This window comes from Eptesicus fuscus, chromosome 2 (assembly GCF_027574615.1).
Source record: "Eptesicus fuscus isolate TK198812 chromosome 2, DD_ASM_mEF_20220401, whole genome shotgun sequence".
Lineage (NCBI taxonomy): Eukaryota > Metazoa > Chordata > Mammalia > Chiroptera > Vespertilionidae > Eptesicus > Eptesicus fuscus.
Window position 1 is genome coordinate 60109950 of NC_072474.1, and position 26940 is coordinate 60136889.

Sequence of the window (26940 nt, forward strand, 5' to 3'; positions counted from 1 at the left end):
TTAAAAAGAAAAAAAGGAAGAAAAGTAATAAGCATTAATTTATCCAACAAATATTTACTGAGTGATGCATGTACCTTTACTGGTCTATCTGCCCATAAACAGGATCCCTATTCTTCTGTCATATATTCTTCCCTAAACCATGTGTTTCTAGTAGAAGCAGCCTATCAGGGTATCACAGATATATTTGACCACAGTAACTGGTCCAAGGTTAGCCTATGGTAAACTGAGCGAATCAGACTCCTTTCCAGCTAAGGAAGGAAGGCCTGGAGGCAAGGAAGAATACAGAAAGTTGATACTTTCCCCATCATTCATTCCATTCCAGCCACACTGACTTCTTCAATGTTCCTAAGACATGTCAGACATACTCTCATCTTAGGGACTTTGCACTTGCTATATTACTTCTGTCCAAGATGCTTTTCCCCAGATATCCACATAATTCACACATTCACCTCCTTCAAATCTTTACTAAAGGTCTTCTCAGGGAGACCTTCTCTAACCTCTCTGTCTAAAATGGCAAAATCTCAAACACGTCCTAGTCCCCTTCCTTAAAATGTATCACCTTCTAAGATACCAGTATAATTAGTCATTTATCTTATATTATCTGTCTCCCCCACTAGAGTGTGAGCACCAAGAGGATAGGGATGTTTGTTCATGTTGCTCTGTTGCATCCTCAATGTCTGCATTGTTAGCAAACAAAATATATTGATTAGATGAATGATTCTCAAAATGATATCAGTGGCAATAATTCCCTGACTAATTGGAATTTCAAATGAGAATCCTATGTAATAAAAGAGTAATATGCAAATTAACCGTCACTCAGCGACAAAAATGGCGGCGCCCATAGCCACAAGATGGCAGCGCCCAGTCCTCTCAGCCCCACCGGAGTCCCCAAGTCTCAGGGAAGGCTGCCGCTGAGAGCCTGCAGAGCAAGTGGCCTGGTGGAATGCTGCCCAGAGGCCCTCCTGACCCTTTATAAAACACAAAAACAAAATCACTTCCCATGGCCCGATTCCCTCCCAGCAGTGGCAGCCTGGGGTCTCAGCCTGGCAGGGGTGCACACCCCACGGCATGATCCGCTGCCAGCAGCAGCAGCCTGGGCTGGGGTCTCAGCCTGGCAGGAGTGTGCATCCCCCCGGGGCGATCCCCTGCCAGCGGCGGGAGCCTGGGCTGGGGTCTCAGCCTGGCAGGGGCACGCACCCGCATGGCGCAATCCCCTCCCAGCTGCGGCAGCCTGGGATTTCAACCACTGAGTCATACCAGCCAGGCAGATATGGAGGAATCTTAAATGTTTCTTTTTTTTTAAAATATATTTTATTGATTTTTTACAGAGAGGAAGGAAAAGGGATAGAGAGCTAGAAACATCTATGAGAGAGAAACACTGATCAGCTGCCTCCTGTACACTCGCCACTGGGTATATGCCCCCAACCAAGGTACATGCCCTTGACCGGAATCGAACCTGGGACCCTTGAGTCTCCATCCACCTACCCAAACCAGTTAGGGCTGTCCAATATGTTAAAGAAAAAAACCTATCTAATAAAGAGGGAATATGCAGGGGAGGGCACTTGGGGATGAACAGGTTGTCAGGGAGGGCAGTTGGGAATGATTGGGCTGGCAGGGGAGTGGTTAGGGGGTGATCAGGCTGGCAGGCAGAAGCAGTTAGGGGCAATCAGGCAGGCAGGCGAGCAGTTGGGAGCCAGCAGTCCTGGATTGTGAAAGGGATCCCAGATTGGAGAGGGTGCAGGTTGGGCTGAGGGACACCCCCCACTCCAGTGCACAAATTTCGTGCACCAGGCCTCTAGTAAAAATATAAAATCCTATGATGAAATCATTATTGCATTTTGTACTCAGTATGAGCAAAGTTTTACTACTTGGCTAGGCTTTCATCACAGTTAGCTGAGATATTCATTTCCATTCCATTTTTATCTTACAAAAAAAAAACAATTCTTGCAAATAGTGGTATGTGTATAAAAAGTCATCCTCTTGTAAAACTATCTCCATTTAACATTAGGGCATTAAATATAAAACTCTCTGCCATACATATATACATTTTTTAAAAGCCACTTAAAGTATGCCACTGGGCCCTGCCGGGTTGGCTCAGTGGTTGAATGTCAACCTATGAACCAAGATGTCATGGTTCAATTCCTGGTCAGGGCACATGCCCGGGATGCAGGCTCACAGGCTCAATCCCCAGTGTGGGGTGTGCAGGAGGCAGCCAATCAATGATTCTCTCTCATCTTTGATGTTCCTATCTCTCTTTCCCTTTCCCTTCCTCTCTAAAAATCAGTAAAAATATATTTTAAAAGAAATAATTATATATATATTTCTTTTTTACATATATACCACTGATATGAAGTCAAAGTACACTCTTCCTGCTGATATGGAAATTTTTAAAACTATAAGAATCATTAAGTAATAAAAATTATCTAGTTTACTATTTCTAAAGTTATCACAATTCAACAAAAAAAAATGCTAAAAATCTTATCTTGGGCTTGGAGTATGGGTTGATTTCTGAGATGGGATCCAACATTAGTGAGTACCTACTTTATAACCACTGCTCTGCATGCTATTTCTAGTAATCCTATTAAATAGATAAGATGATCTTTATTATAAAGATGAGGTCAGAACTCCATATCACTCAGCTCAAAGTGGAAAGACCAGGAAATGAGCCTAGGTCTAACTCCGAAGTCCATATTCTTTCCCAAGGGGTTCAGATTCAGACTCAGATTCTAACAGCCTTGTTGTATTTATTATCCCAGAGTTGTTACTGACAATGACACTTCATTGCAGTGATGAATGACAAAAGAATTACTAATTGAAGTGGTGAGGAATGGAGGATAGGTAGAGTAGAAAAGGTCCATACACAATGATCTTGTGGTAAATAAAGCAAATAAAACTAAACAGAACTTAAAACATTAATTTGATTTAATTTTAATGCTCACCCCTGGAATTGCCCATTCTCCACAGTCTTTCCTTTTGATTGCAACAAACTGTAAGATGTTTTTTCCAGAAATGGGGTGGGTGATTTTATTTCCACTTTTATCCCTTTTCCACCTGTAAATAGTAATGTAAGATCATAACTAATTTAGCACAAAAGCCAAGGTTCTAGCTCAAGCTTGAGTCAAAGTTATAAAGATGTATTTCTCTTTATAACAGAGTACACATAAATTTACCTCAAATCAGCTTTTTTTACCAAAAAAATATTTTGTATTAGAAATATGTCTACTTTCATAATGAATATTAAAAATATAAACAGTTTTTACAGTACTAAAATACAACCAAAAAATAAGTTTAAAACCAAGACAGAAATTACAGGAAGGATTACAGAAGTTTGGGGGTTTTTTGAAGTCCACAGACCCTTTTTAAGAATTACAAGTAGTGTAAAAGATCTGGTAATTTTTGCTTTTTATAGTTCACTCTGTGGTATCAGAAAAGCAGATTATATGATACAGATTTATCTGTTCTCAAAAGTAGTGCTTCTCAATCTTTATGCCCCTTTTTTATTTAAAAAACATCTCACTCTATCCTTAGTTTAATTTTAAGTTTTGAATTGAATTGCATATGGTGTTTTTAAGTAGTATCAAGGCTATGTTAATTTCGGAATGCACTTTTTCTAACCACAGCCTCTTCCCCAGAAATATTGATAAATCTCCCCACTTCCCCTGTCCTACCCCCACCACATTTACCTCCCTCCACCCAATTTCAAAAATTATTCTAATAACTCTCTTAGGCAAAGAGAAAGATTTTGAACTTCTAATACTACACTAAAAAAGAAACCTATGATCTGATCATTGCTCTGCAGGAGACTCAATGAAATAAACTAGATTAGATACAAGTTTCCAAATTTCTTTATATAGTGGCTGACTATCATATCTCACCTATAATTCCTCCCCTGGAAGAAATGATAGTCTAGCAATGAAGCTATACTAGGTGTACCAGTTAATAATGATGGATTTTGTAATCAAAGAAAACATGATAATTTCAAGAGAAATATCAAAAGTGCTTTAAAGTAATGTCCATCGCTAGCTACACATTTCCCCATCTTTCAGGTAATTTGTGGATACCGTCCCAATAGAACTTTTCTTGTTTTGAGGCAAACCATTCAGAGACCCAATTTTCCACTTCTTCGTTTGTTTTGAAGTGCTGCTCAGAAAGTACATGTGCCATCGAGAGGAACAAGTGGTAATCAGAAGGAGCAAGGTCTGGTGAATACGGCGGGTGGGTTAATACTTCCCAGGCAAGATCTTTTAACGTGTCTTTAACTGGTTTTGAAGTGTGTGATGGTGCATCATCATGAAGCAAAATTACTTTGCCGTGTCTTCTGGAACATTCTGGTCATTTCACAATTAAAGCGTGGTTCAAATTGATTATTTGTTGTCGGTAGTGATCAGTATTAATGGTTTCACCTGGTTTTAGAAGATCAAATACACTACACCTTCCCGATCCCACCAAACACAGAGTATTGTCTTCTTTCCAAAGCGATTTGGCCTTGCAGTCGATGTTGATGGTGACCTGGATCAAACCATGATTTTGTGCATTTGGGATTCTCAAAATAAATCCACTTTTCATCGCCAGTCACAATTCGATGCAAAAAAAGACTTTCTTTCATGCCATTGAAGCAACATTTTACTGATGACTTTTCTGTTTTCCATTTGTCTTTCATTCAGTTGATGTGGCACCCATTTTCCTTCCTTTAAAATCTTTCCCATTGCTTGTAAATGATCAGAAATTGTTTGATGAGCAACGTTTAATCTTTCTGCAAGTTGTTTTTGAGTTTAACACGCATCTTCATCCAATAATGCTTGTAATTGTTGGTCTTCAAACTTTTTCGGTTGACCTGGACGTTCTTTGTCTTTCACATCGAAATCATCATTTTTAAAGCATTTAAACCAGCGTTCACAAGTATCTTGAGATGGAGCATGTTCACCATAAGCTTCCCGAAGTATTCAGCAGCACTTTTCTTCAAGATAAAGTAATGAATTATAACTTCCCACAAATGCTCTTTCTTTGGCACGAAATCCAACATTTTTAAGCGTAAAAATATCTATGCTGTTAACACCTTCAGCAAATTTGACATAAGAAATTTTGAAGCTTGTTGTCTAATACAACAAAATAGCATACATATCAAATTGCACATATATCAACATATGTGTAACTCCACCTATTGAACAAAATCCGCATTACCAAGTACACCTAGTACATGTAAGTGAATAAACTATACGCCACGGTCACAGTTTGATAAGTATAGTAACTAGAAATGAATGAATAATTGGTACAAGAAGACAAAATCCGTTTGTTTTTGTTTTTTAAATTCTCTACAGGTTAGAACATTTTTAAAAATATATTTTTTATTGATTTCAGAGAGGAAAGGAGAGGGAAAGATAGAAACATCAATGATGAGAATCACTGATCAGCTACCTCCTGCACACCTCCCACTGGGGATCGAGCCCACAACCCAGGCATGTGCCCTGACCAGGAATCAAACCATGACCTCCAGGTTCATAGTTTGACACTCAACCACTGAGCCACCTCACCAGGTCACAACATCTGTTTTTAAGGATGACAGACAGACAAATCACAAGGGAGAAATGAAGTTGTAAAATAAAATGATGTGTTCAACACAGAGTCCCCAGTCTGTTGATTTAAAAAAAAAAAATTACTTATTTATAATATCTTTCACTGGATAAAAAAAATAAATAAAATGTGTTTAAGAAACTGAATGTAGCCCTGGCCAGGTAGCTCAGTTGGTTAGAATGTCGTCCTGTATACCAAAAAGTTGCAGGTTCCATTCTGGATCAGGGCACATACCTAGGTTTTGGGTTCAATCACTGATAGGGACACTTACGGAAGGCAACAGATCAGTGTTTCTCACGTCGATGTCTCTCTCTCTCTCTCTCTCTCTCCTTTCCTCTCTCTAAAAAAAAAAAAAAATCAATTAAAAAACAAACCACCATATCCTCAGGTGAGGATTTAAAAAAAGAGAGAAAGCACAATATTTACAGCCAAATACCAAATTCAAATTTCAGATCTACAAGATTTAGGCAAGTCACTTATCCTCAGTGAGTCTCCATTCAGGTATACAAAACAGATGTGTTAATATCTACTTTGAGGAATTTTGTAAGAAACAAATGGAAAATCTAGTAACACCTAGCAAAATACCTAGAGTAGAGCTATGTTTTTAATAATTTGTTTAGTCTTATTGATTTTTCAACATCTTTCCTTCTTTGCTTCCTTGCCTTCCCACAACCACTCCTCTATCTAGAGGAACTCATCCTTTAATATATACATTACTGACACAGCAAAGAACATCAACCTATGAGTACAGCTGAAAGCTAGATGCCACCATTTGTGGGCTCTTTTATAGCCTGGATCATCATCTCTAAGGCTTCAGTTCTCTCATCTGTGTAATGACGGAGTTATGCTCATAAAGTCTATATTTCAAAAGACATGATATACAATCGCCATGTTTAATCAGAGCTCATATTTGGTCTATTACAGATAGATAAGCTAATTAGAGGCTAACTTTCAATTCTCTGGCTTCCTTTGCTGCTTCTTGTCCCCTTACTAGCATTCCTCCTTCAAATGTTTCACACCTTCCGGCTTTTAACAAGCCTCACCAAAATTAGAAAGAAACCGATACTGCCATTAATACTTACATTATTTTACTTATATTCATTAATAACAATATATTAACTCTTCATATTGCATTTAAACTGTAGTTTCTAAAGTAAATTAGATGAATAGATAGGTATGTTGACAGGTTCTGGGTTCAATCATCTCTGCACTTGATCCAGGAGTAGATAGGTAGGTAGTTAGATGAGTGGGTGGCTGAGTGGATGGGTGGATGGATGGATGGATGGATGGATGAATGAATAACTGGATGGGTGGAAGATAGGTAAATGGATAGATGAAAGATAAAACTGAGGTGCAGTATAAAGGACTAAGAGTAAGATCCCTTTTGGCAGAGGAATAGAAAGGTCAAGTAAAAGAATCAGATTGGGTTAGTATTGGTACCCTTTCCGGTAACCTGAAAATAAGAAAAATAAGCTGCTTTCCTAGAGTTAAATTATGAAATCATTATTATATCTCAGATGAGAGAAAAACAAAGTATCCTGGGAGAAAGGCCCTTAAAATATCAAAACTAAAAAAGTAAGAATATTGAGGTTATCTGCATTACTTAAAGGAGAAAAGTAACAACGACATGCGAGAAGGGAGTTGGTCAGTGAAGAAATCCTAAAAATAAAAAAAAATAATTTTAAGGATGACAGAGATGACAGAAAATTCCAGATGTGTTAGAAACACATGATTTCTATGGAGGCTTATGCTAAGTCCATCTAAACATTATACTCATCTTTTTTATTCTGATTTCCGCTCACCAAGGGACCTTCAGTATATGATTTAGCTTACCAGATAGATCTGCATCGGAAAGAGAGCGCCTTTTCCCTGTTATGAAACCTTCAATGTCTCCAGTTCACACCTCTTAACTCTGGCACTTAATATTCTCCACAAGAGAATTGCATAGAAGTTAATTTTAAGTTTAATTTACCATTCACTATTCTCCTACAAGAATCTAACCATGCTGGTCTTTTCACTGTGTCTCAATACTCAAATAAGTATTACTACAAGGCTTTTTCTTAGGCCTCCTCCTGTCCCCCATCCAGGACTCAAGTTCAGCTCTAATCTATCTCCTTCATAATGCCATTCTCGGGTACACTGGTTTACCATCATCCTGCCCACATGCAATCTTCTAATTCTCTAAAGCATCCTGTATTACCCATCTTACTTAGACATGTTTTCTTATTTCATATCTTCCACCTTGCAAATGAAGCCATAGCTCTTCGATGACAGGGAGCTGAAATTTAGAACTGTTATACTTTTATATATCCTCCAAAGCACCTACTCAATTCTGAAAACAAATAGATGCTCAATAAGTATCCTGATGAATTAACTTTGTTTAGATAATGCCTAACCTAGTCATACAACTAACTACAGCTTCACACTTGTATCATATCACTGTAATTTTACATAAAGTCCTTTTAACATATAGATTTTATGTGTGTACATATGTATATATGTTTGTATGTGTACATATACAAACACATATAAAGATGTATATTAGTATATACAAATAATACATGTATACGTATGTGCATAGACTTATATCTGTATATGTAAACACATGGTTATAGTCTGTATTTTTCCAATAACTTAGTTCTCTGCTACTGAAATGTTTTTTAGTTCTTACCTGGTTATGATGGGATCTGCAGCATGATTTGGGCCCCATCGCCCCAAAAGCCCTCGGCCAACCAACCCTGTGCGTCCTGCAGGATTTCTGGGGGAAAAAACAAAATCAACTGAATGGGTTCATCTTTTTTAATCTAACTTGATATGACTCAATAAAAGGTAGTAAGATCAATAAAAGGAAAATAGTATCCCCTCCCTAATTCAGTAGCAATATCACATATCTGTACTGAAAGCACATATATTGCCTTACATGGATTGTTATTTAACTTTCCTTTGTGCATGTCTTCAGCTCTGGACTTGATCCAGGAGCTGGATCACTTCCAAAGCTGTTCTGCAATATAAGAGGGAGGGACCAGGCCTGCAAGGGAGGGCAGTTGGGGGCGATCAAGCCTGCAGGGGAGGGCAGTTAGGGGTGACAAGGCTGGCAGAGGAGGAAAGGTGGGGGCAACCAGACCTGCAGGGAAGGGCAGTTGGGGGGGACCCAGGCCTGCAGGGGAGAGCAGTTGGGGGGGACCAGGCCTGCAGGGGAGGGCAGTTGGAGGTGACCAGACCAGTAGGGGAGGGCAGTTAGGGGCAATCGGGCCAGCCGGGGAGCAGTTAGGCATTGATCAGGCTGGCAGGGGAGTGGTTAGGGGGTGATCAGGCTGGCAGGAAGAAGCAGTTAGGGGCAATCAGGAAGGCAGGCAGGCGAGCAGTTGGGAGCCAGCAGTCCTGGATTGTGAGAGGGATGTTCGACTGCCCATTTAGGCCCGATCCCAGTAGGATCGGGCCTAAACGGGCAGGCCTAAATGGGCAGTCAGACATCCCTCGAGGGGTCCCAGATTGGAGAGGGTGCAGGCTGGGCTGAGGGACACACACCCCTATTCACGAATTTCGTGCACTGGGCCTCTAGTCTTTTAATATATTTTACCAAGGAAAGAACCTAAGGAGTAAGTCAAATACAAGGAAAGTTTGACTTAAAAAAGACACAGTAACATACAAAGGTAAGTTATGACCAAAAAAAGAATTTAGCAAAACTAAAGGACCAGGTTGCAGCAAGAGGAGCACTCTTGCTTTCCTTGTCCTAGAGAGACTAAGAATATAAATTGCAACATTTTTGCAAGTCGTGAGAACCATGATTACAAAACTGTGAACCTCCCTTTGATTAATTCGGGACGTGCTGATTTTTACATCTTCTAAACTTTTATAATGACTTCTTAAGGAAATGGAAATTTTTGGAATTGTGTAGGAAAATCCTTTTTAAAAGTATACAAAGATTTTTGATATTACATTATTGGGTTATTTTTATTTTTACTCTTATGTTTGGATAATTCTTACTTTAAGGCATTATCACATTTAATAAATAACTACTAAACATACAATTTTCCCTTTCTCTGTTAGCTTATTCAATTATTTCTACTTTCAAGGTTGAGTTACAAAAAGATGCACTCAGATCCTGCCTCTGCCACTTATGAACTATATGCAAATCACTTACATTCTCTCTCTTTATTTGTAAATGGGACTAGAAATATCCACCCACAGAGTTATTGCGACAATTTAATTAGATCGCATATATAAATTCTTTTGTACAATGTCTGGCACATACAAGCACTTCATAACTGTTCATTATATTTTCTACCTTTTGAAGACCCACTATTATAAAAAGTTCCATTCCCAGTACCTACCTAGGTCTTCCGTTTTCAATCTCATACCGGCCATTCTGGCTCTTTCTCTCAACATGCCCATCTTTTTCATTAAACTTGGGAGAAAAATTACTTTCACTGTAACGAGAATAACAATGCAAAATAAGAAATAATAGTCCAGTACTACCAACATCTTAATAATGCCAATCTGTTGTTTATAATAAGTAGTATCCCTGAAATTAAAAATGTTAAGGCTTAGTTTTCATTTATAAATCTACCTGACCCCTTCAAAACATTTTGTGAGAAAAAAAAAAATCTGTTAACCAAAACACTTTTCAATACAAGGATGTGTAACATAATCCAACTGGGAAGGACTCATGGCAAAAGAACTGGACTTCCTCCCATGTGCTACAAAAAGTCTATATTACTATTAGTAAGAAGGAATTGTCTGTGGGCAAATTATGGCAATTAGTGATTTCTATGTGGTTCTAAAAGTAAGATTCCTTCTGATATCTTGATGTCTCTAATTTCTTCAAATGTACACTAGCTGTAATTTTTATCAAAGTAAACCCACCAAACAGTGAATTTACCCCACAAGCTTCATAACAAATATAATGTAAATTAAAATAGGGATGCTAAAAATGTTCTAGATCTTAATCTGGGTATTAGTTACAGAGCTTCATAAACATAAAATTTGACTGAGCTACACCTGCACACTTAAGAAATGTGTACTTTACTGCATTTATGCAAGACCTCAACAAAAACATTTTAAAAATGGATATAAGTAAACTACTTTCCTCCCCATTATGAAATCATTGACATAATCGCACTGTCAGTGAATAAAGAGTTGCAAAGCAGTGGATAGTTTCTGGACAATCCTAATATATAAAAACCCTGGGTCCGTCACATCCACAACGACCAGGAGGCTTGACCAACCGCAAATCAGTCCTGTAGTCGGCGCTGGGTTGCCGTGGCGACCCAGCACTGACTGCTGCGGCTGCAGGCGCGGTGACCCAGCATTGACTGCTGAGGGGGCTGCGAATCAGGCCCAGACAGAGGCCTGAAGAGAAAAGCAGGGTCTGATCCATAGCTTCTGTGGCAGCTGTTGATCAGCACCTGCCTCTTTCTTTCCGGGCTTGGTCCGCAGCTGCGCCTCCATTTCTCTCCAGGCCTCCACCGGGACTGCTGATCAGCCCCGCCTTTCTGATCAGGCCCCATTGATAGACCCAGAGACACTGACTGGCATAGAAACTGACCAATTAGAACCAAATCTGGGTCAACTGTGAGAAGCCAATGGCTGCCTAGGAGGCGGAGCTTTTGACACTAACTGGCATAGAAACTGACCAATCAGAACCAAATCTGGGTCAACTGTGAGGAGCAATGGCTGCCTAGGAGGCAAAGCTTTTGAGGCTGACTGGCATAGAAACTGACAAATCAAAACCAAATCTGGGTCAACTGGGAGGAGCCAATGGCTGCCTAGGAGGCGAAGCTTTTGATGTTGACTGGCATAGAAACCAACCAATCAGAACCAAATTGGCCGGCAGAGGAGGGCAGTTGGGGGCAAGATCAGGCCTGCAGGGGAGGGCAATTAGGGGTGATCAGGCAGGCAGAGGTAGTTAGGGGCAATCAGGTCGGTAGGGAAGGGCAGTTGAGGGCGATTAGGCCGTCAGGGGAGAGCAGCTGGTGGCGAGATCAGGCCAGCAGGGGAGAGCCGTTGGGGGTGAGATCAGGCCGGCAAGGGAGGGCAGTTGCGGGGGACCAGGCCTGCAGGGGAGGGCCGTTGGAGGCTATCAAGCTGGCAGGGGAGGGCAGTTGGGGGGGGACCAGGCTTACAGGGAAGGGCAGTTGGGGGTGACCAGGCCTGAAGGGAAGGGTATTTGGGGGCAACTGGGCTAGCAGGGGAGGGCAGTTGGGGGCAATCGGGCCAGCCGGGGAGCCGTTAGGCATCAATCAGGCTGGCAGGGGAGTGGTTAGGGGGTGACCAGGCTGGCAGGCAGAAGCAGTTAGGGGCAATCAGGCAAGCAGGCAGGCGAGCGGTTGGGAGGGAGCAGTCCCAGATTGTGAGAGGGATGTCTGACTGCCGGTTTAGGCCCGATCCCCGGAGGGATCCCAGATTGGAGAGGGCGCAGGCTGGGCTGAGTGACGCCCCAGTGCACGAATTTCATGCAATGGGCCTCTAGTTCTGACATAAGTTTCACTTTTTTCTTGCTTTAATTACAGTAAGTGAGCACAGAATATTTGTGCTCTGTTTTGGGAATAATTTCCAGTTTGAATAATCCAAACATTTTCTTAAGACTTCTAACCAATCTTCCATCTAACACACAAATAAAAAGAATTAAGTGGTTAAACTTATAAAATTATAAAACCAGAATTACAATGCTCTTGGGACTCCAGAAATACACCATTAAAATTTTAAAAAGCACAAATTTAATTATTAAAGCATTAATCCTAATATATAAAAACTCAGCATCCGTAATGACCGAAGGCTCTACTGAACGCCAGGCCCGTGCATGTAGCAGTCTTTGGTGGGCGGGGACTGGCAAGCGGGCTTAACTGCTGACCTTTGAGGAGAGATAGAGACAGGGCTGATCAGGGGATATTGCAGCTGCTGGTGAGGCCCCGAGAGAGAGAAGCAGGGTCTGATCCACAGCCTCGAGGCTTCGAATCAGACCCTGCTTCTCTCTCTCTCTCCAGGCCTCGCCAGCAGCCATGCCTCTCTCTCTCCGAGAGATTAGCAGTTCAGCCTGCTTGCCAGCAGCCTGGGGTGGCTGTGGATCAGCTCTGCCTTTCTGATCTGGCCTGGAGATAGGCCCGGAGACGCTGACTGGCATAGGAACTGACCAATCAGAACCAAATCTGGGTGAAATGTGAGAAGCCAATGGCTGCCTAGGAGGTGGAGCTTTTGACGCTGACTGGCATAGAAACTGACCAATCAGGATCAAATATGAGTGAACTGCAAGGAGCCAATGGCTGCCTATGAGGCAGAGCTTCTGACGCCGACTGGTATAGAAAACGACCAATCAGAACCTAATCTGGGTGAACTGTGAAGTCAGAATCTAAGGTGGGGGCTGAGAAGGGGTTTTAAGGGCAACAGCTGTTTAGTGTAAGGTGTAAGAAAGTGCTTCAATTTTTTAATGACTGGTTTGGCAGTATAGTGCATATGGCTGACTATCAGTCCAGATATAAGGATTATGTATTTTTGTCTGCCAAGAGCATCTCCTCCTGCTGAAAAAGGCTCCCCGCCCCCCATTTAAACAATCCTATCCTATATAATCTATCTATACTAATAAAAGGGTAAATATGCTAATTAGGCCAGGTCAACCGGCCATCTTCCAGATATCCAACTTCCTCCTGTACAAAGCCATGGTGGTGGGGGCTGAGGCAGAGGCAGTTAGGGGCGATCAGGCCAGCAGGGGAGGGCAGTTGGGGGCGAGATCAGGATGGCAGGGGAGAGCAGTAGGGGGAGAGATCAGGCCAGCAGGGGAGGGCAGTTAGGGGTGATCAGGCAGGCACAGGAAGTTAGGGGTGATCAGGCTAGCAGGGAAGAGCAGTTAGGGGTGAGATCAGGCTGGCAGGGGAGGGATGTTGGGGGCAAGATGAAGCCAGCAGGGAGGGTAGCTGGGGGCGACCAGGACGGCAGAGGAGGGCAGTTGGAGGTGAGATCAGGCCTGCAGGGGAGGGCACTTGGGGCAAGATCAGGCCGGCAGGGGAGGGCAGTTAGGGGCAATCAGGCAGGGAGGTTAGGGGTGATCAGGCAGGCAGGCAGAGGGGTTGAGGGCAATCAGGCAAGCAGGCAGAGGGAATTAGGGGTGAGATCAGGCCGGCAGGGGAGGGCAGTTAGGGGCAATCAGGCAGGCAGGCAGGCAGGCAGGCAGGCAGGTGAGCGGTTAGGAGCCAACAGTCCCATACTGCAAGAGGGATGTCTGACTGCCAGTTTAGGCCTTATCCCTGTGGGGGATCCCCCAAGGGTTCCCCGATTGGAGAGGGTGCAGGCTGAATTGCAGAAACCCCCTCCTATGCACGAATTTCATGCATGGGGCCACTAGTGTTAGTAATAAAGCTCAATTTAGATGGTGATATATATTCAAATGTTAAAAAATTGAGTGAGAAATACAAAAATGTATTAGATCTTCTTCTATTTACACTATATAGCACCCCTGCCAATGTCATTAATTTTAATTGTGCATAATGTGTATTTATGTGCATCCTCTAAAATCCAGGAAATGGGAACTATTTAAAGCTAATAATTTTTCCACAGGTGAGCTTCATAATTAATTCATAATCCAAGTACTATTACAAAGTTACAAACACATCTTTGGATAAAATAAGGAAACTGTGGGTCAAAATCAAATGACAGCAGTAAGTCAGTGGTAAAGTTTAACAACCTAATAAACTAATACTGGATCTACCCAACTAGCAAAACTTTTTACTTAAATGACTAAATGATGTCTCAAGAAGACTATGATTTACAATAAATTCACCCATTAAATAAATATATAAAAGGGTCCCAAAACTAGCTTTTCTATAAAGTAGAAATAATAACCCTGTTTGCCTTCCAGAATACTTATAAGAATAAAATAAAATAATGCTTATAAAACATTTAGTGCAGTGCCTAGATCACAGGTAGCAATTTTTTTAAAACTTATCATTGTATTTATTAAAAGGAATATAAAATATATGAGTTAATGTAGCACTTTAATGACTTTAGTCAAAGCATTTTTTGCTCAATTATTTTACTTTCCTCCTTCTCTCCTTTATCAATCCCTTTTCTATTTATTTCAACACTGCTCTAATTTTATCATCACCCCATTCTTAGTAATTTGGAAAATATTTCTGAAAAATATTTTCACCTCTTCAAATACAAGTCTAGCTATGTTGGAAAACAACCACAAAAGATGTTCTATTGATAACCAAGACAGAACAAATGAAAACAGACACTACTTGTCATTTCATAAAACAAAATACTCAGTAGCAAAATAGACCCATTTAGAATGATCATCATAGAAAGCCCCAAAAAAAATAAATGAACATGGAGTATCTAGCTTTGGCAAGAATTCAAGCAAATGTGGAAACTAAGTTATAATAAAATCAAGCACTAGATAAAAATAGTTCAGCTGTCAAAATGATAATTTACAAATATAACCATTACTTTCTCTAACAGTCTTACAACCCAGCTAATGCCAGCTAATTTGCTCACCTTATCTGAGGATCTGCCCACCTAGGTCCAGCCAAGACAGAGACTGCAGTGTATTCCACAGGATTATAGTCTTGCCACTCAACAAGCCAGCCTACTTTCTCATTAGGAACCTGGCTGCGTTGAACTTTTGAACCTGGGTAAGGAGATGTCCGAGCCTTCTTGTGGGAATTCTCTTTGGCACCATTAGAACCAGACATGATGTTGGAGTAAAGATGAAACCCACACGATGAAAATGAGCTTCTGGGAGAGGGGAAAAAGAAAAATATTTTAAATAAATAAATATATATGTATCTATAATAATAAAAGTATAATATGCTAATTAGACCAGATGGCTGAATGACCTTCCAGACAACATTCCGGACAAAATTCCGGAGAAAGCCAGGGCTGCGAGGGCCGAGGCAAGTCGCAGCTGCGAGGGCCGAGCCCCTTGCACAAATTTCGTGCATCAGTCCTCTCTACACACTAGTATTTTGAAAATTCAACCATAAAAACAAATGTAAAAGAAGATTGTTTAAGTATACATGAAGAAATAAGTGTTTTAGGAGCAGTCTACAATCTAAGACACATGTGTAAAATGTATGGCAAAAATAGCACAAAGGAGGAATAACTAGAAAATATAAATATACTGTAATAAGGTTCCTACATTGTACATGAAGTAATACAATAATTGTTAAAGTCAGACTGTGATTAAAATTTAAAATAAAATTAAGAGGTATAAATCTGAAATCCTATATAATAAAAACCTAATATGCTAAGTGTCTGGTCGTCCAGTCAACTATTCAACCAATCAAAGCATAATATGCTAATGATGTGCTAAGGCAGCTCAACTGCTCACTATGACATGCACTGACCACCAGGGGGCAGAAGCTCGGATCGGTAGGTTAGCTTGCTGCTGGGGTCTGGCTGATTGGGACTCAGTGAGATGGACCAGACACGCCCTGGAATCCTCCCACGGTCCCTCCCTGGCCCTGATTGTGCACTGGTGGGGTCTCTTGGCCTGGCCTGCAGCCTTTCTATGCAGGACCCCTCGGGGAATGTCAGAGAGCCGGTTTCGACCTGATCCTGCTGGCCACTCCCCTCAGGAGGGTGCCAGATGCAGGGCTCAGGGCTGGCAAGTGCTGCTGCAGCAGTGCGAGGCTCTCCAGATAGGGACTGATAGGGTGTGAGCCCATGGCTGGCGCAGTGGGGCCAGGATAAGCAGGAGGGACAAGTAGGAGCTGCAGGAGGCATTGGACTGCGGGTTTCAGCCTGATCCCCACAGGCCACCCCAAGGGACCCCTCCTGTGCACAAATTCGTGCACCAGGCCTCTAGTAATTAGATAATATAGACAAAAACTCAACTGTAGCCTTTATTTTACAGCATATACAAAAATGTTTCATGTGTCCTCCTCATTATTCTTAAAATAAAGATTAAAATTCCTAATGACCCTAAATTAGGAGATCTGAAGTGGAAAAGGGAATTTTGAGAACATGGTAAAGTGATCACACTCCATTCCCCTGCTCTCATAATACCAATCTGTCCTTAATACCATAAAATTATTTTCGTTGCTACTTCATAACTGTAATTTTGCTACTGTTATGAATCGTAATGTAAATATCTGTGTTTTCCGATAGTCTTAGGGGACCCTGCTAGCAGTTCTCAACCTGTGGGTCATTAGCAACAGTAGCAAAATTACAGTTATGAAGTAGCAACGAAAATAATTTTATGGTTGGGGGTCACCACAACATGAGGAACTGTATTAAAGGGTCGCCGCATTAGAAAGGTTGAGAACCACTGCCCTAACCGCTTCTGCCTGCAGGCCTGATCACCCCCTAACCACTCCCCGGCCAGCCTGATTGATGCCTAACTGCTCCTCTGCCAGCGTGACTGCCCCTAACTGCCCTCCCCTGCCGACCTGATTGCCCCGACATAGCATACTGACTGCGCTGCATCCCTTTACAGATATTCTAGAGGCCTTTTCTGTGCCTTTCCCAGATTCTAGAGGCCACCCCTTCTGTGGCTCATGTTCCCCTTTCTTAGTCCTCAAAGCCAACAACAACCAAATTTTTCTCTGACCCTTTTTCAGTAGTGATAGCCCTCTCTGTCCACTTGGGAACACTTCTCCATTTTTAGACTCATGGTTAAACTGGGCTCACCTAGATAACCCAGGATACTCATCCCTTCTCAAAGTCCTTACTCCTACTCACATCTATAAAATCTCTTTTGCCATGTAAGGCAACATATGCCCAGGTTTCAGGGATTGTGGACATCTTTGGGGAGCCTGGTTCCCCCCAACTGCCCTCCCCTGCAGGCCTGGTCCACACACACACACACACACACACACACACATCCCCCACCCGCAACCGCCTGGACTTTATTGTTTAAATCTTGCCTACTACAAACGTCTATACTATTTATTATATGAGAATGAGAAAAATGTAAAAGGATCTATATCATCAGGTTCTAAATGTGGATTAGAAAATATAGTACAGATATGAGACAAAGGAAAAGGGAAGAGGTGAGGAAAAGTGGAGGGAGTAGGAAAAGAAGAGGAAGGAAAAAGGAAGTTGAGGGGGAACAAAAGGTGAGGGGAAAAAAGGGGGTGGCGGAAAAGGGGAGAGAAAAGGGAAAAAGACTGGAAAAAGAGATACGAAAGAAAACAGAAGACAAAGGAGAAAAACAAGCAGAGAGAGAGACTACTCAAACACACCAAAGAAAAGGTGAAATGGGGGATCATATTTATGTATTTGGTCAATGTATCATTGTATTTGCATGAAGAAATATTAAAATTCTTAACCTGACCTTCAAGGACTCCCTACCACACTCCTCTTCAACTCTTTATGACTTTGCCATGCTGACCCCAGTACATAAAAACTCCCATGTTCCCTCCCAATATGGAAAGTCACACGCTGTTATTTCTGCCATCCTTCAGATCAAGGTTCACTTCCTCAGGGTAGTCTTCCTCCCTAACTCCCTAGGAGAAGTAAGTTTCCCCTGCTGTGTGCTATCAGAACTCCATTATACTTTTCATGAAATTACCACAATTGGGATTTTACATTTATTAGGGTGCCACCTGATTTTAAGCAAATGGAGAACAGGGAGCATGTGTGTTGTAGCTCAAGCTTATATGCTATAAAGAGACCAAATTTTTGTTTTAATTAGTGAAAAGGAGCTTGATTAGGGCTTCATCTTTAAAAATAAAATTTTAAAATAGTTAAATAAGCTAGGTTATAACCATATACATATATACATATATACATATATATAAATGTATGTATATATATATATACACACATATATATGTGTATACACACACACACACACACACACACACACACTAAGTTTTAGAACAGAATTAAATATTTTGTTTTCAACAAATTCGTATAACTTCATAATACAATCTTTTCTTTTTACCTTCACAAATCACAAATCATAGGGGATAATTTTGGCCAAAATATTAGAAGCCTTCATCAAAATTTTCCCAAGACCTCCTGACAGAGCAAGTTCCTCCTTTATTCTCTACTTGCTGTGCCACTATTGGAAGAACAGGTCCTGATCCTGCCCTACTACTAATAGTCGGGTCTGAGCCCCTCTGCCAGGGGCTGGACCTTCTTGAACACTGGGTGGTAGACGAAGAAGCCATGAGAAGTTGTGGGTGTATAAGAGAATCTTTATTGTAGAAGCCAGTGGCCATGTAGCCCAAGTAGCCATTGCTAACAAGGAGCCACTAGACAAAACAGTCCTTTAAGCAAAGTCCTATACAGTAGGTAGCTGAACACCAGCTAGGTAACAATACATCTTTCCTACATAGTAGCAGCAGCCTCTGTTCCTACAGCCATTATCTGAGTAGCCGCATGCTGCCTCTGTACCCAGCAGATAATGCAGCCTTGTACTGGCTGGTCAGTAACAACTTATACTACTTAGACAAAAGAGGCTTCTTTCCAAACAGTGATATCAGTCATCTGGATTATAGAAGGGCACGCTTGGACAGTGCATAGATTTTTGCGTTCTTGCATCTGCGTATAGTCTTTGGACACCCTGATTATGATTCCCATGCTCAGAGTGGCCTTGAACATCTTGCGTACTCTGAATAGGGCCTCCACATTCTAATTGGCCTCGAGCATCTGGCATACTCTGAATAGGGTCCCCACACCTCCTTTAATCCTGTGATACTCAAATCATTCTTTCTTAAAACACTATCCTTTCTCAACCTTCTCTTTTAACAAGATCAATTGTTTATTTTCCATGTACCTGTCTCTGAACTGAAGCAAGCAGCCAAGGTTACTATCTGCCCTTTTGTTTTTTTAATGGACTTTATTGTTTACAGCAAATGTAAGACTTTTTTTTTTTTTTTTAAGAACAAATGTAAGTGAAGAGCAAAACTGAGTGGAAAGTACAGAGCCCCACCCCCACCCCCAACACACACAGAGCCTCCCCGACACTATTTGTTTCAATAGATCACCTACATTCACATCATTATCCCCCAAAGTCTAGAGTTTACATTAGAATTTACTCTTGGTGTTATATATCCTATTGGTTTGAAAACATATATAATGATATGTACCAGCCATTATAGTATCATACAAAGTAGTTTCACTGGCCTTAAAAATCCTCTGAGCTCTACCAGTTCATTGCTACCTAATCCCATGAATGTTTTTGGCAGCCATGAATGTTTTTACTTTCTTCATTTTGCCTTTTCCAGAATGTCATATGGTTGAAATCATAAGTATGTAGCATGGTTACTTTACTTTGATAATGTGCATCCAAACCTCCTCCATGGTTTAACAGCTCCTTTCTTTTTAGAACTGAACAATATTCCATTGTCCAGGTATACAGGTTTATTTATCCATACACCTACTGAAGGACATCTTGGTTGCTTCTAAGTTCTGACAATTATGAATAAAGCAGCTATAAACATCAGTGTGCAAGTTTTGCGTGAACATTAAGTTTTCAATTCATTTGTGTAAATACCAAAGAGGGCAACTGCTGGATCATATGGTAAATTTTGTGAGAAACTGCCAAACTGTCTTTTCTTTTTTATTAACTGTTTTAATTCTTTCCAATTCTTGGTTGTCTATACCATTACGTGCTATTCAAGTTGTTCTCTCTCATCTTATTTAAAGACTTTGAAACAACTGCTATTTCATTTTGCACTCGGTTTGCATCTGTGGAGTATTGTCAAACACCCAATAATCAGGGAAGCCTGACCTATAAAAAAGTTAATAACCCCGGAGGGGCTCTTCAAAGTGTAAGGTGACTAATTTTATTCAAAGTGGTAGATTCAGTCCTGGTGGCTCAGTTGCTTCGAGAGTGGTCCTGTACAACAAAAGGTTTCGAGTTCAATTCCCAGTCATGGCAAATACCTAGGTTGCAGGTTGGATCCCTGGTTGGGGCCCATGGGGGAAGCAACCGATTGATGTTTCTCTCTCTCATCAATGTTTCTCTTCTCTCTTCTCTCTCTCTCTCTCGCTCTCTCTCTCACTCTGTGTCTCTCTCTCACATCAATAGACATATCCTTGGGATGGATTAAAAAATCCTTACGGAAAAATAAAGTGATAGGTTATTTTCTTTCCCCCCACCCCATTATTTTCATGTTATGGTGAGTTTTGCTTGCCTAAATTGCCATAGTTTTGGAAATCTGAATAATGAACATTCAAAATAAGATCTTCATCACACACCTTAAACCCATACTCAATAAAAATGAGCATACATGCATGCAAATACATATCAGGCATGTACATTCAGAAAAGCAAAATTTTACATATGAAGTTCTAGTCTTTAACTCAATTCTATTACAAAATTAAGAGGGTTTTTTCATGGTTTAGTAAGGTAAGAAAAAAGTCAAGGGTCTTAATGAGATGCTCAACAGGAAACAGTGACCTTGTTCCCCTCTATCCTAACAAAGTACCAAAAATGTTTTCTAAGAATGAGGTTCTTTGTTCCCTGCTTTAGCAACAAGAATGTGCAATTCCACAAATCTGTTCCCACACTGACAAAATAAACTTACACACTTGATTATTTACTTTTCCAAAGGTATTTAATTTTTCAAGAAAAACAGCAAAAATTCAAAAACTATGTATCATACTATAGTAAGAAGTACTTACAGTATACCTGCTGTTTAAATGTGATACATTGAAAGGAATCAGAACAAGCATATACACACTTTAACAGCTGATAGCTCAATTTTGAAAATGAACTGTATTTTAATAAATACTGCCTTTGTAATTATTCTAAGTGTGTACACATTTGGGGGGGGGGGAGGCATCCTATATATGATATACATATATGCAGCCTCCGTTATTTTATTAGATTACTGAATAGGTACAAAAAATATATTTGACCAAGCAAATGGGAATTAAATAGCTGATAAAGCTCATTTTACAAAGCAAAAACCAATTCCTAAAAACAGTCAAACTTGAAGAAATGCAATATTGATGCAGTACTTTGAGATAAAGCAAATTTGCAACACCAATAACTAAATATGCACAGTATAAGCTATGTGCAAGACACTCTTCTTATGCTATAATACATTAACTCATTTTATCCTCCCAATTCTAAGGTTAGATATTATTAACCTTATTTTAGAAATAAGACCACCAAGGCCCAGAGAAGCTAATGAAGTTTATCAAGGTCACAAAACTGATAGCAGGATCAGGATCCAATCCCAGGCAAGCTTGGTCCCAATTCTAGGCTCTTAAGATTATGCTATATCATCTCCATTTCGTTTTCAACTCACATATATATTTACATGTATTCACAGGAATAAAATATACACCATTCTCCATACATTGCTGATAAATACCAATGGAAAATTTGGAAGCACTCACATCTTTATATACTATCTTTTTTTTTTTCTTTCTAGAAAATAGGCATTTGCAACTTTCTAGTCAAACCACAAAAACCAACTACAGCCCAGCCAGTGTGGTTCAGTGGTTGAACGTAAACCTATGAACCAGGAGGTCATGGTTCAATTCCCATTCAGGGCACATGCCTGGGGTTGCGGGCTCAAACTCCACTAGGGGAGGAGGCAGCCAATGAATGTTCCTCTCTCATCAGTAATGTTTCTCTCTCCCTCTCACTTCCTGTCTGAAATCAATAAAAAATATATACTTTTTTAAAAACCAACTACAAAACTATGACTTTCTGGATTTACCCAAATTATTAAAGCGCAGTAAAATTCTAGATGCTAAATTTCTTTTTGTCTCTTCCAGGATGCCTTGCAATATAAGATACCTGATACTCAACACATACTTGTTGGCTTAACTTTTGGCTTTTTCTTCCAAGCCAGTAAGCCGTCACAGGTTTTAGATATACTCTGCTTCGCCTAGGATTCCCAGCATTATAAAAATGAAGAATAACGGCCAAGCAATTTTACATTATTCTAGTGGCATCTATCAAAAAGCAGCATTAGTGACTTCCAGAGAACATAGATGTTTATTCCTTCCCTCCCCGAATCCCATGGAAGAGATAGACAAATGTGTACTGGTAAAAGGCAAAACATCCACAGCCAGAAGAGAGAATAGGACACCACCAAGTGAAGGAGAGATTTCAACCAATTTCAGAAAGATTCCAAGTAGGTGGAATGATACTGACCTACGAGCCAAAGTAGAGCAAATTATATTTGAGAATATTCACAAAAGGGTGAGGAAAAAAATGCCATTCCTACAAGAGGACGCTGGGAGGTTTCAAGATTGAAATAAGTGGGTCCAAATGTCCTAAGTGGACAGTGGGACAGTAACCATGAAAATCGGTCCCCTTCCCTGCCTACCCTTCAAACAAAAAGTCAGCAACAGTTACATTAGGATAACGCCAAAAGTTAAAAAAAAAATTAAGAACTAGGTCTTTTATTATGAATGTTGGTGTTAGCACAATAGAAACTTGGGCTTACTACTTCTACCACACACTGAGGAAGTAAAGTTAAAGCAGCTATGCTCAGCAAGTAAGCTGCTCCACTAGACATGGATCAGACTGTCGGGCCTCGGGGGGAGGGTAGGGAAGGGTGGGGGTAAAGGGGGAGATCAACCAAAGGACTTGTGTGCAGACATATGAGCCTAACCGGCAGTTAAGGACAACAGGGGGGTGGGGGCATGTGTGGGGAGGGGGGTGGGATGGGAATGGGGGGATGAGGACAAATATGTGATACCTTAATCAATAAAGAAATTAAAATAAAAAAATAAAATAAAAAGCTCTATGAACGCAATCTACAGAAAAAAAAATAAATAAGTTGCTCCACTAGCACAGACCCCAGGGAAAAGGGTAAGAGGGAGTTTCCCAGCCTGTCCGCCTACCTGCGCGCACACACTGAAACCTTCCAGTCTAGGCACCCTGGTACATGGTGGCAATATTCAATCAGTCCTCCCATTTAGAGAAAACAACGCTTATTACCTACATTTTACTGTATATTTGAAATATTCAAGTAAATATAGATGGATAACCAGTGTCCACCAGATGTTTGAGAAGGAAAAAAAAAAAAAGGAAAAAGAACCAAATGGTAACAGAACCACTTACCCAAAACAGACAGATAATTCAGGAAAAAGAAGATAATTTTTTTATCATTTTTATAGTTTCAAAACGTTTTTATGTTCATAAAATAAGAAAAGGCTCCCATTAAAGAGTAGAGTAAGAAAAGGTTCTTGTCAAAGTTTACAATCCCATAGAGATGACTAACGGAATGCACAGATCTTAAGTTTGAATGAATAATTCAGTAACCACTGTGTGTTTCCTGAACAATGGACTCGAAGAATAAAAACCTGAAAAGGGGAAAATAAAAATAGGAGGCAGTGTGAGACACAAGAAATCCCTAAATTTATCCAGAGCTGACAAATCAAGAAAGAGGCAGCTAATACCTACATTATCTACAATGAGGTTCAGAGGAAGAATGACAATTTTCGCTTTTCATTTGACACCAATTATACTGGCCACACATTTAAACTATATGCATGTATTCATTTTAATAACAATGTTTTAAGTGTTAACCAGAAGAAAATAGCACAGGACAGCACCACACCTGAACAAGTGCTATGTAAACTCTCTGAGGACAACAACGTTGGTGACTTAGGAAGGATGGCACCAGTTTCCTTCACAGGGCAAATAAACATTCTGAGCCTTTTTGAAAGCGTGTCTCTAAATGACTAAAAAAATCCGAGACGCAAGCAAAGCCTATAGAATCCGCCGGCCCTTCCAAGCTGGTTCCCACCGGCAACAGAAGGACTGGGGAGGAGCCAGCACGAGGTGGGGTCGGGGGCGGGATACCTGCACTCCGGGATGCTGCCAAAGCCCGAGGACTTGACCGTCACAGAGGCCAAGGCCACAGAGAGAGACACGGTGGCTAAAGTCTTCCCCAAGAGGCGTCCGGCCATCAGCGCCCGCGGACGGCTTCACGCGGCGAGGTCGCTCTTAGCGTGGGCCGCAGCCTCCGCCCACCCCGCAGCCCCGGGCCCCGGGGAGCCAGCGGGCACTAGGACCCGGCCGCCCTCCCGTTCCCGAGAGGGAGTAGCTCGGTCTAATCTCAGAAACACACGGGGACCAGGACCCCCTTCCAAAATAACAGTGCAGCGCTTCCCCCAGCGGGTGAGAGTAGCCAGACCGGCCAAGGACGCCGAAGCTCCCAGCCCGCGCAGTCCGGGAAAACAGCGAGCCGGAACCGGGACCGCCGGTGCGCGGCGCCGCTTTACGGCTTTGCCGCAAAGCAAAGGCCGTCCGGGCAGCGTCGCGCGGGGCCTTCTCGGATCCCCCCCCCACTCCGCGCAGGCGCGGTGGGGGCGCGGTGGAGGGGACTAGCGAGAGTGAAAGGAGGCGAGGAACTGGAGGGGGGCGAGAGGAAGGAAGAGAGGGGGTTAGGAGACGTTTGTTGTCCTTTTGTGGGGGGCGGGCAGGAAGGATTCCACACCGCTGATGCACTGAGGCACGCGCGTCCTGGTCCTATCTGAGTAAGCGGTCCCAGGGAAGGGAGGTAGGCAAGGGATGCAATCAGCGGAGCCGTCGCTCTTCTCTTACTTTTTTAACCAGTTATTCGCTGCACTTGCTGCGTTTGGCAACGCATTGCCCGGGGCGATCCTGACGAACCGGAGGAGTACGCCATCTGTGAAATGGGCGCCCAGCCCGGAGCAGGATCGAAGGGGCAACGCCCAGGCAGGAATTAGACCCACGGCCCGGCCGGCGGCTCGGTTAGTTGGACGGTCGTCCCAGCACCGGAAGGTCGCGGGCTCCATCCGGGTCAGGACGCACACCTGGGTCTCGGGTTCCATCCCGGGCGGGCGGGGTGCGCACCGGAGGCCACCGACTGGTGCTCTCTCTCCCTCGCCCTCCCTCTCTAAAGTGAATAAAAAAGATCCCCTTAAAAAAGAAAATCAGATAAACTGCCAGACTGAAATTTGGAAAAGCAACTAGTAACCAGGGTTTATCTTATGAATGTGGCAAATATTTAACTTTTAAGTACAAAATGAGATGTTACAATGGTGTGTCATAGACAAAGACGTTATGAAACCTTCACTATTTCAAAAGCCAGGTGAATCAAACTTTAGGAAGTACAGCTCTGAAGACTGCAGAACTCTTGTCATGTAACTGAAGTATGGTAGCCATCAACTCAGGTAGAAACTGCTGTTTGGCTTCTGTACTTGTTTGCTAAAACAATAGAAAGTTATTTTGATTTTCCGAACTTATGTATGCTATCCCAATACTCCATTGATGATGGTTTGAAAGTCCCATTGATTGTGATCTCACTGGTCATCTAAGCACATTCTTCCGGGAACCAGGACAGTTCGATTATCCTAAATCGTCTCAGTAGCTACAGATAACGAATTCCGGTTGACTCAGTGGTCCCAGAATCTGGAAAGCACAATTATTCTAAATTGCCCCAGTGGTCCCAGATAATGTGTTTCTGTTGATTCAGAGATCTGTAGACCCAAAAACTATACTTTAGATAACTAACTTGCTCAATTTCGCTTCTGTAAAATGCTTTTCGCGAAACAGGTTCCTCGTTCCAGACCCCAAAGATGTAATTGATACTTTTGTGATATTCTGCCAATATAAGCCAGATGTGGCAAGCTGTTCGGGGCTGCGGGGTTTGGAGTGCTGAATGGCTCCCTCGTATGCCGCCGGCTTTTAATAAATGACTCCATAATTCGACTTCTTGAGGCGTCTTTTGTAAGATGGGGGTACACTACAACATAACGACTCCATCTAAACCACTGCGCCTGGAGACTTGACCAAACTCTACTGTGGCTTCTAGCAGCTTAAGGGTGTCCTAGGAGGATCCCAGCAACAACACCCGCCCACACCCTACATGTCCCCACTTAAAATGCCAGCCTCAAAAATCTCAACGCTGCCAGGAGAATTGATTGTTTATTCCATGCAAAACCTGGCGATTGGCAGGTTTAGAAAGCTTGCTATTATAAATCCTTTCTCTGCCCTTTGTGCTGTAATCGACCACCCAGAACTGTTTCCTCAAGGACCTGAGAGTCCCTTTGAAAAGCAAACATTCAGGGGGATATGTTTGCTTTAGAAAACATATCCCCCTGAAAAAAGCAAACATTCAGGGGGATATGTTCCAGCCCCAGTGGAAGGATAAGGGTCCAACTTAAGTGGCACCTTTCTTCAACTTGCACAGCTGCCTCCTGCTTTAAAAATAGAAATTTGTTTCTCCACCAATAAGCGCCAATTAACAAACCCAGATGACCTTATCACATAGGTCATCCACCCACCCCCATAACACCCCTCAGTGCCTTTCCCTTAGCACACTCCACCCTTTAAAATGCCTCCAGCCTTCTGTTTCAGGGAAGTTGAATTCAGTTCATACAGTAGTATTACTGAATTAAATGTGTCTTTACAGCTTTACCTAGCAAACAGCTTTATCTTTGATAGTTCTTTTGGGTAGTGAAGTATTATCATTAAATTAGAGG

The 26940-nt window shown here is 41.7% G+C and overlaps 1 protein-coding gene and 1 long non-coding RNA gene across 5 annotated transcripts in view; one reads left to right on the top strand and one right to left on the bottom strand.

Annotated features, from left to right (window-relative positions):
* NUDT9 (nudix hydrolase 9) overlaps nt 1-25285 on the bottom strand; it is a 28672-nt gene extending 3387 nt beyond the window's left edge. The window contains exons 1-5 of one of the 3 annotated variants that reach the window (XM_028148272.2): nt 25037-25285; nt 15061-15300; nt 9906-10001; nt 8243-8329; nt 2940-3051 (exon numbers count right to left, since the gene is read on the bottom strand). In XM_028148272.2, the coding sequence (XP_028004073.2) occupies nt 2940-3051; nt 8243-8329; nt 9906-10001; nt 15061-15300; nt 25037-25251 (750 nt within the window). In that variant the 5' untranslated portion in view covers nt 25252-25285. Of the gene's footprint in view, nt 1-2939; nt 3052-8242; nt 8330-9905; nt 10002-15060; nt 15301-24292; nt 24705-25036 lie in introns of those variants that run through there. The other 2 variants (XM_008143575.3, XM_054727584.1) reach the window with 2 other exon arrangements.
* LOC114232226 (uncharacterized) lies at nt 24812-26167 on the top strand. Of its 2 annotated transcripts, none has more exons than XR_008558381.1 (2): nt 24812-24875; nt 25049-26167. It is a non-coding gene; the product is annotated as an uncharacterized LOC114232226 (long non-coding RNA). The 2 variants fall into 2 exon arrangements; XR_008558378.1 differs by lacking the exon at nt 24812-24875 and adding an exon at nt 24887-24969.
* Nucleotides 26168-26940: the final 773 nt, after the last annotated feature.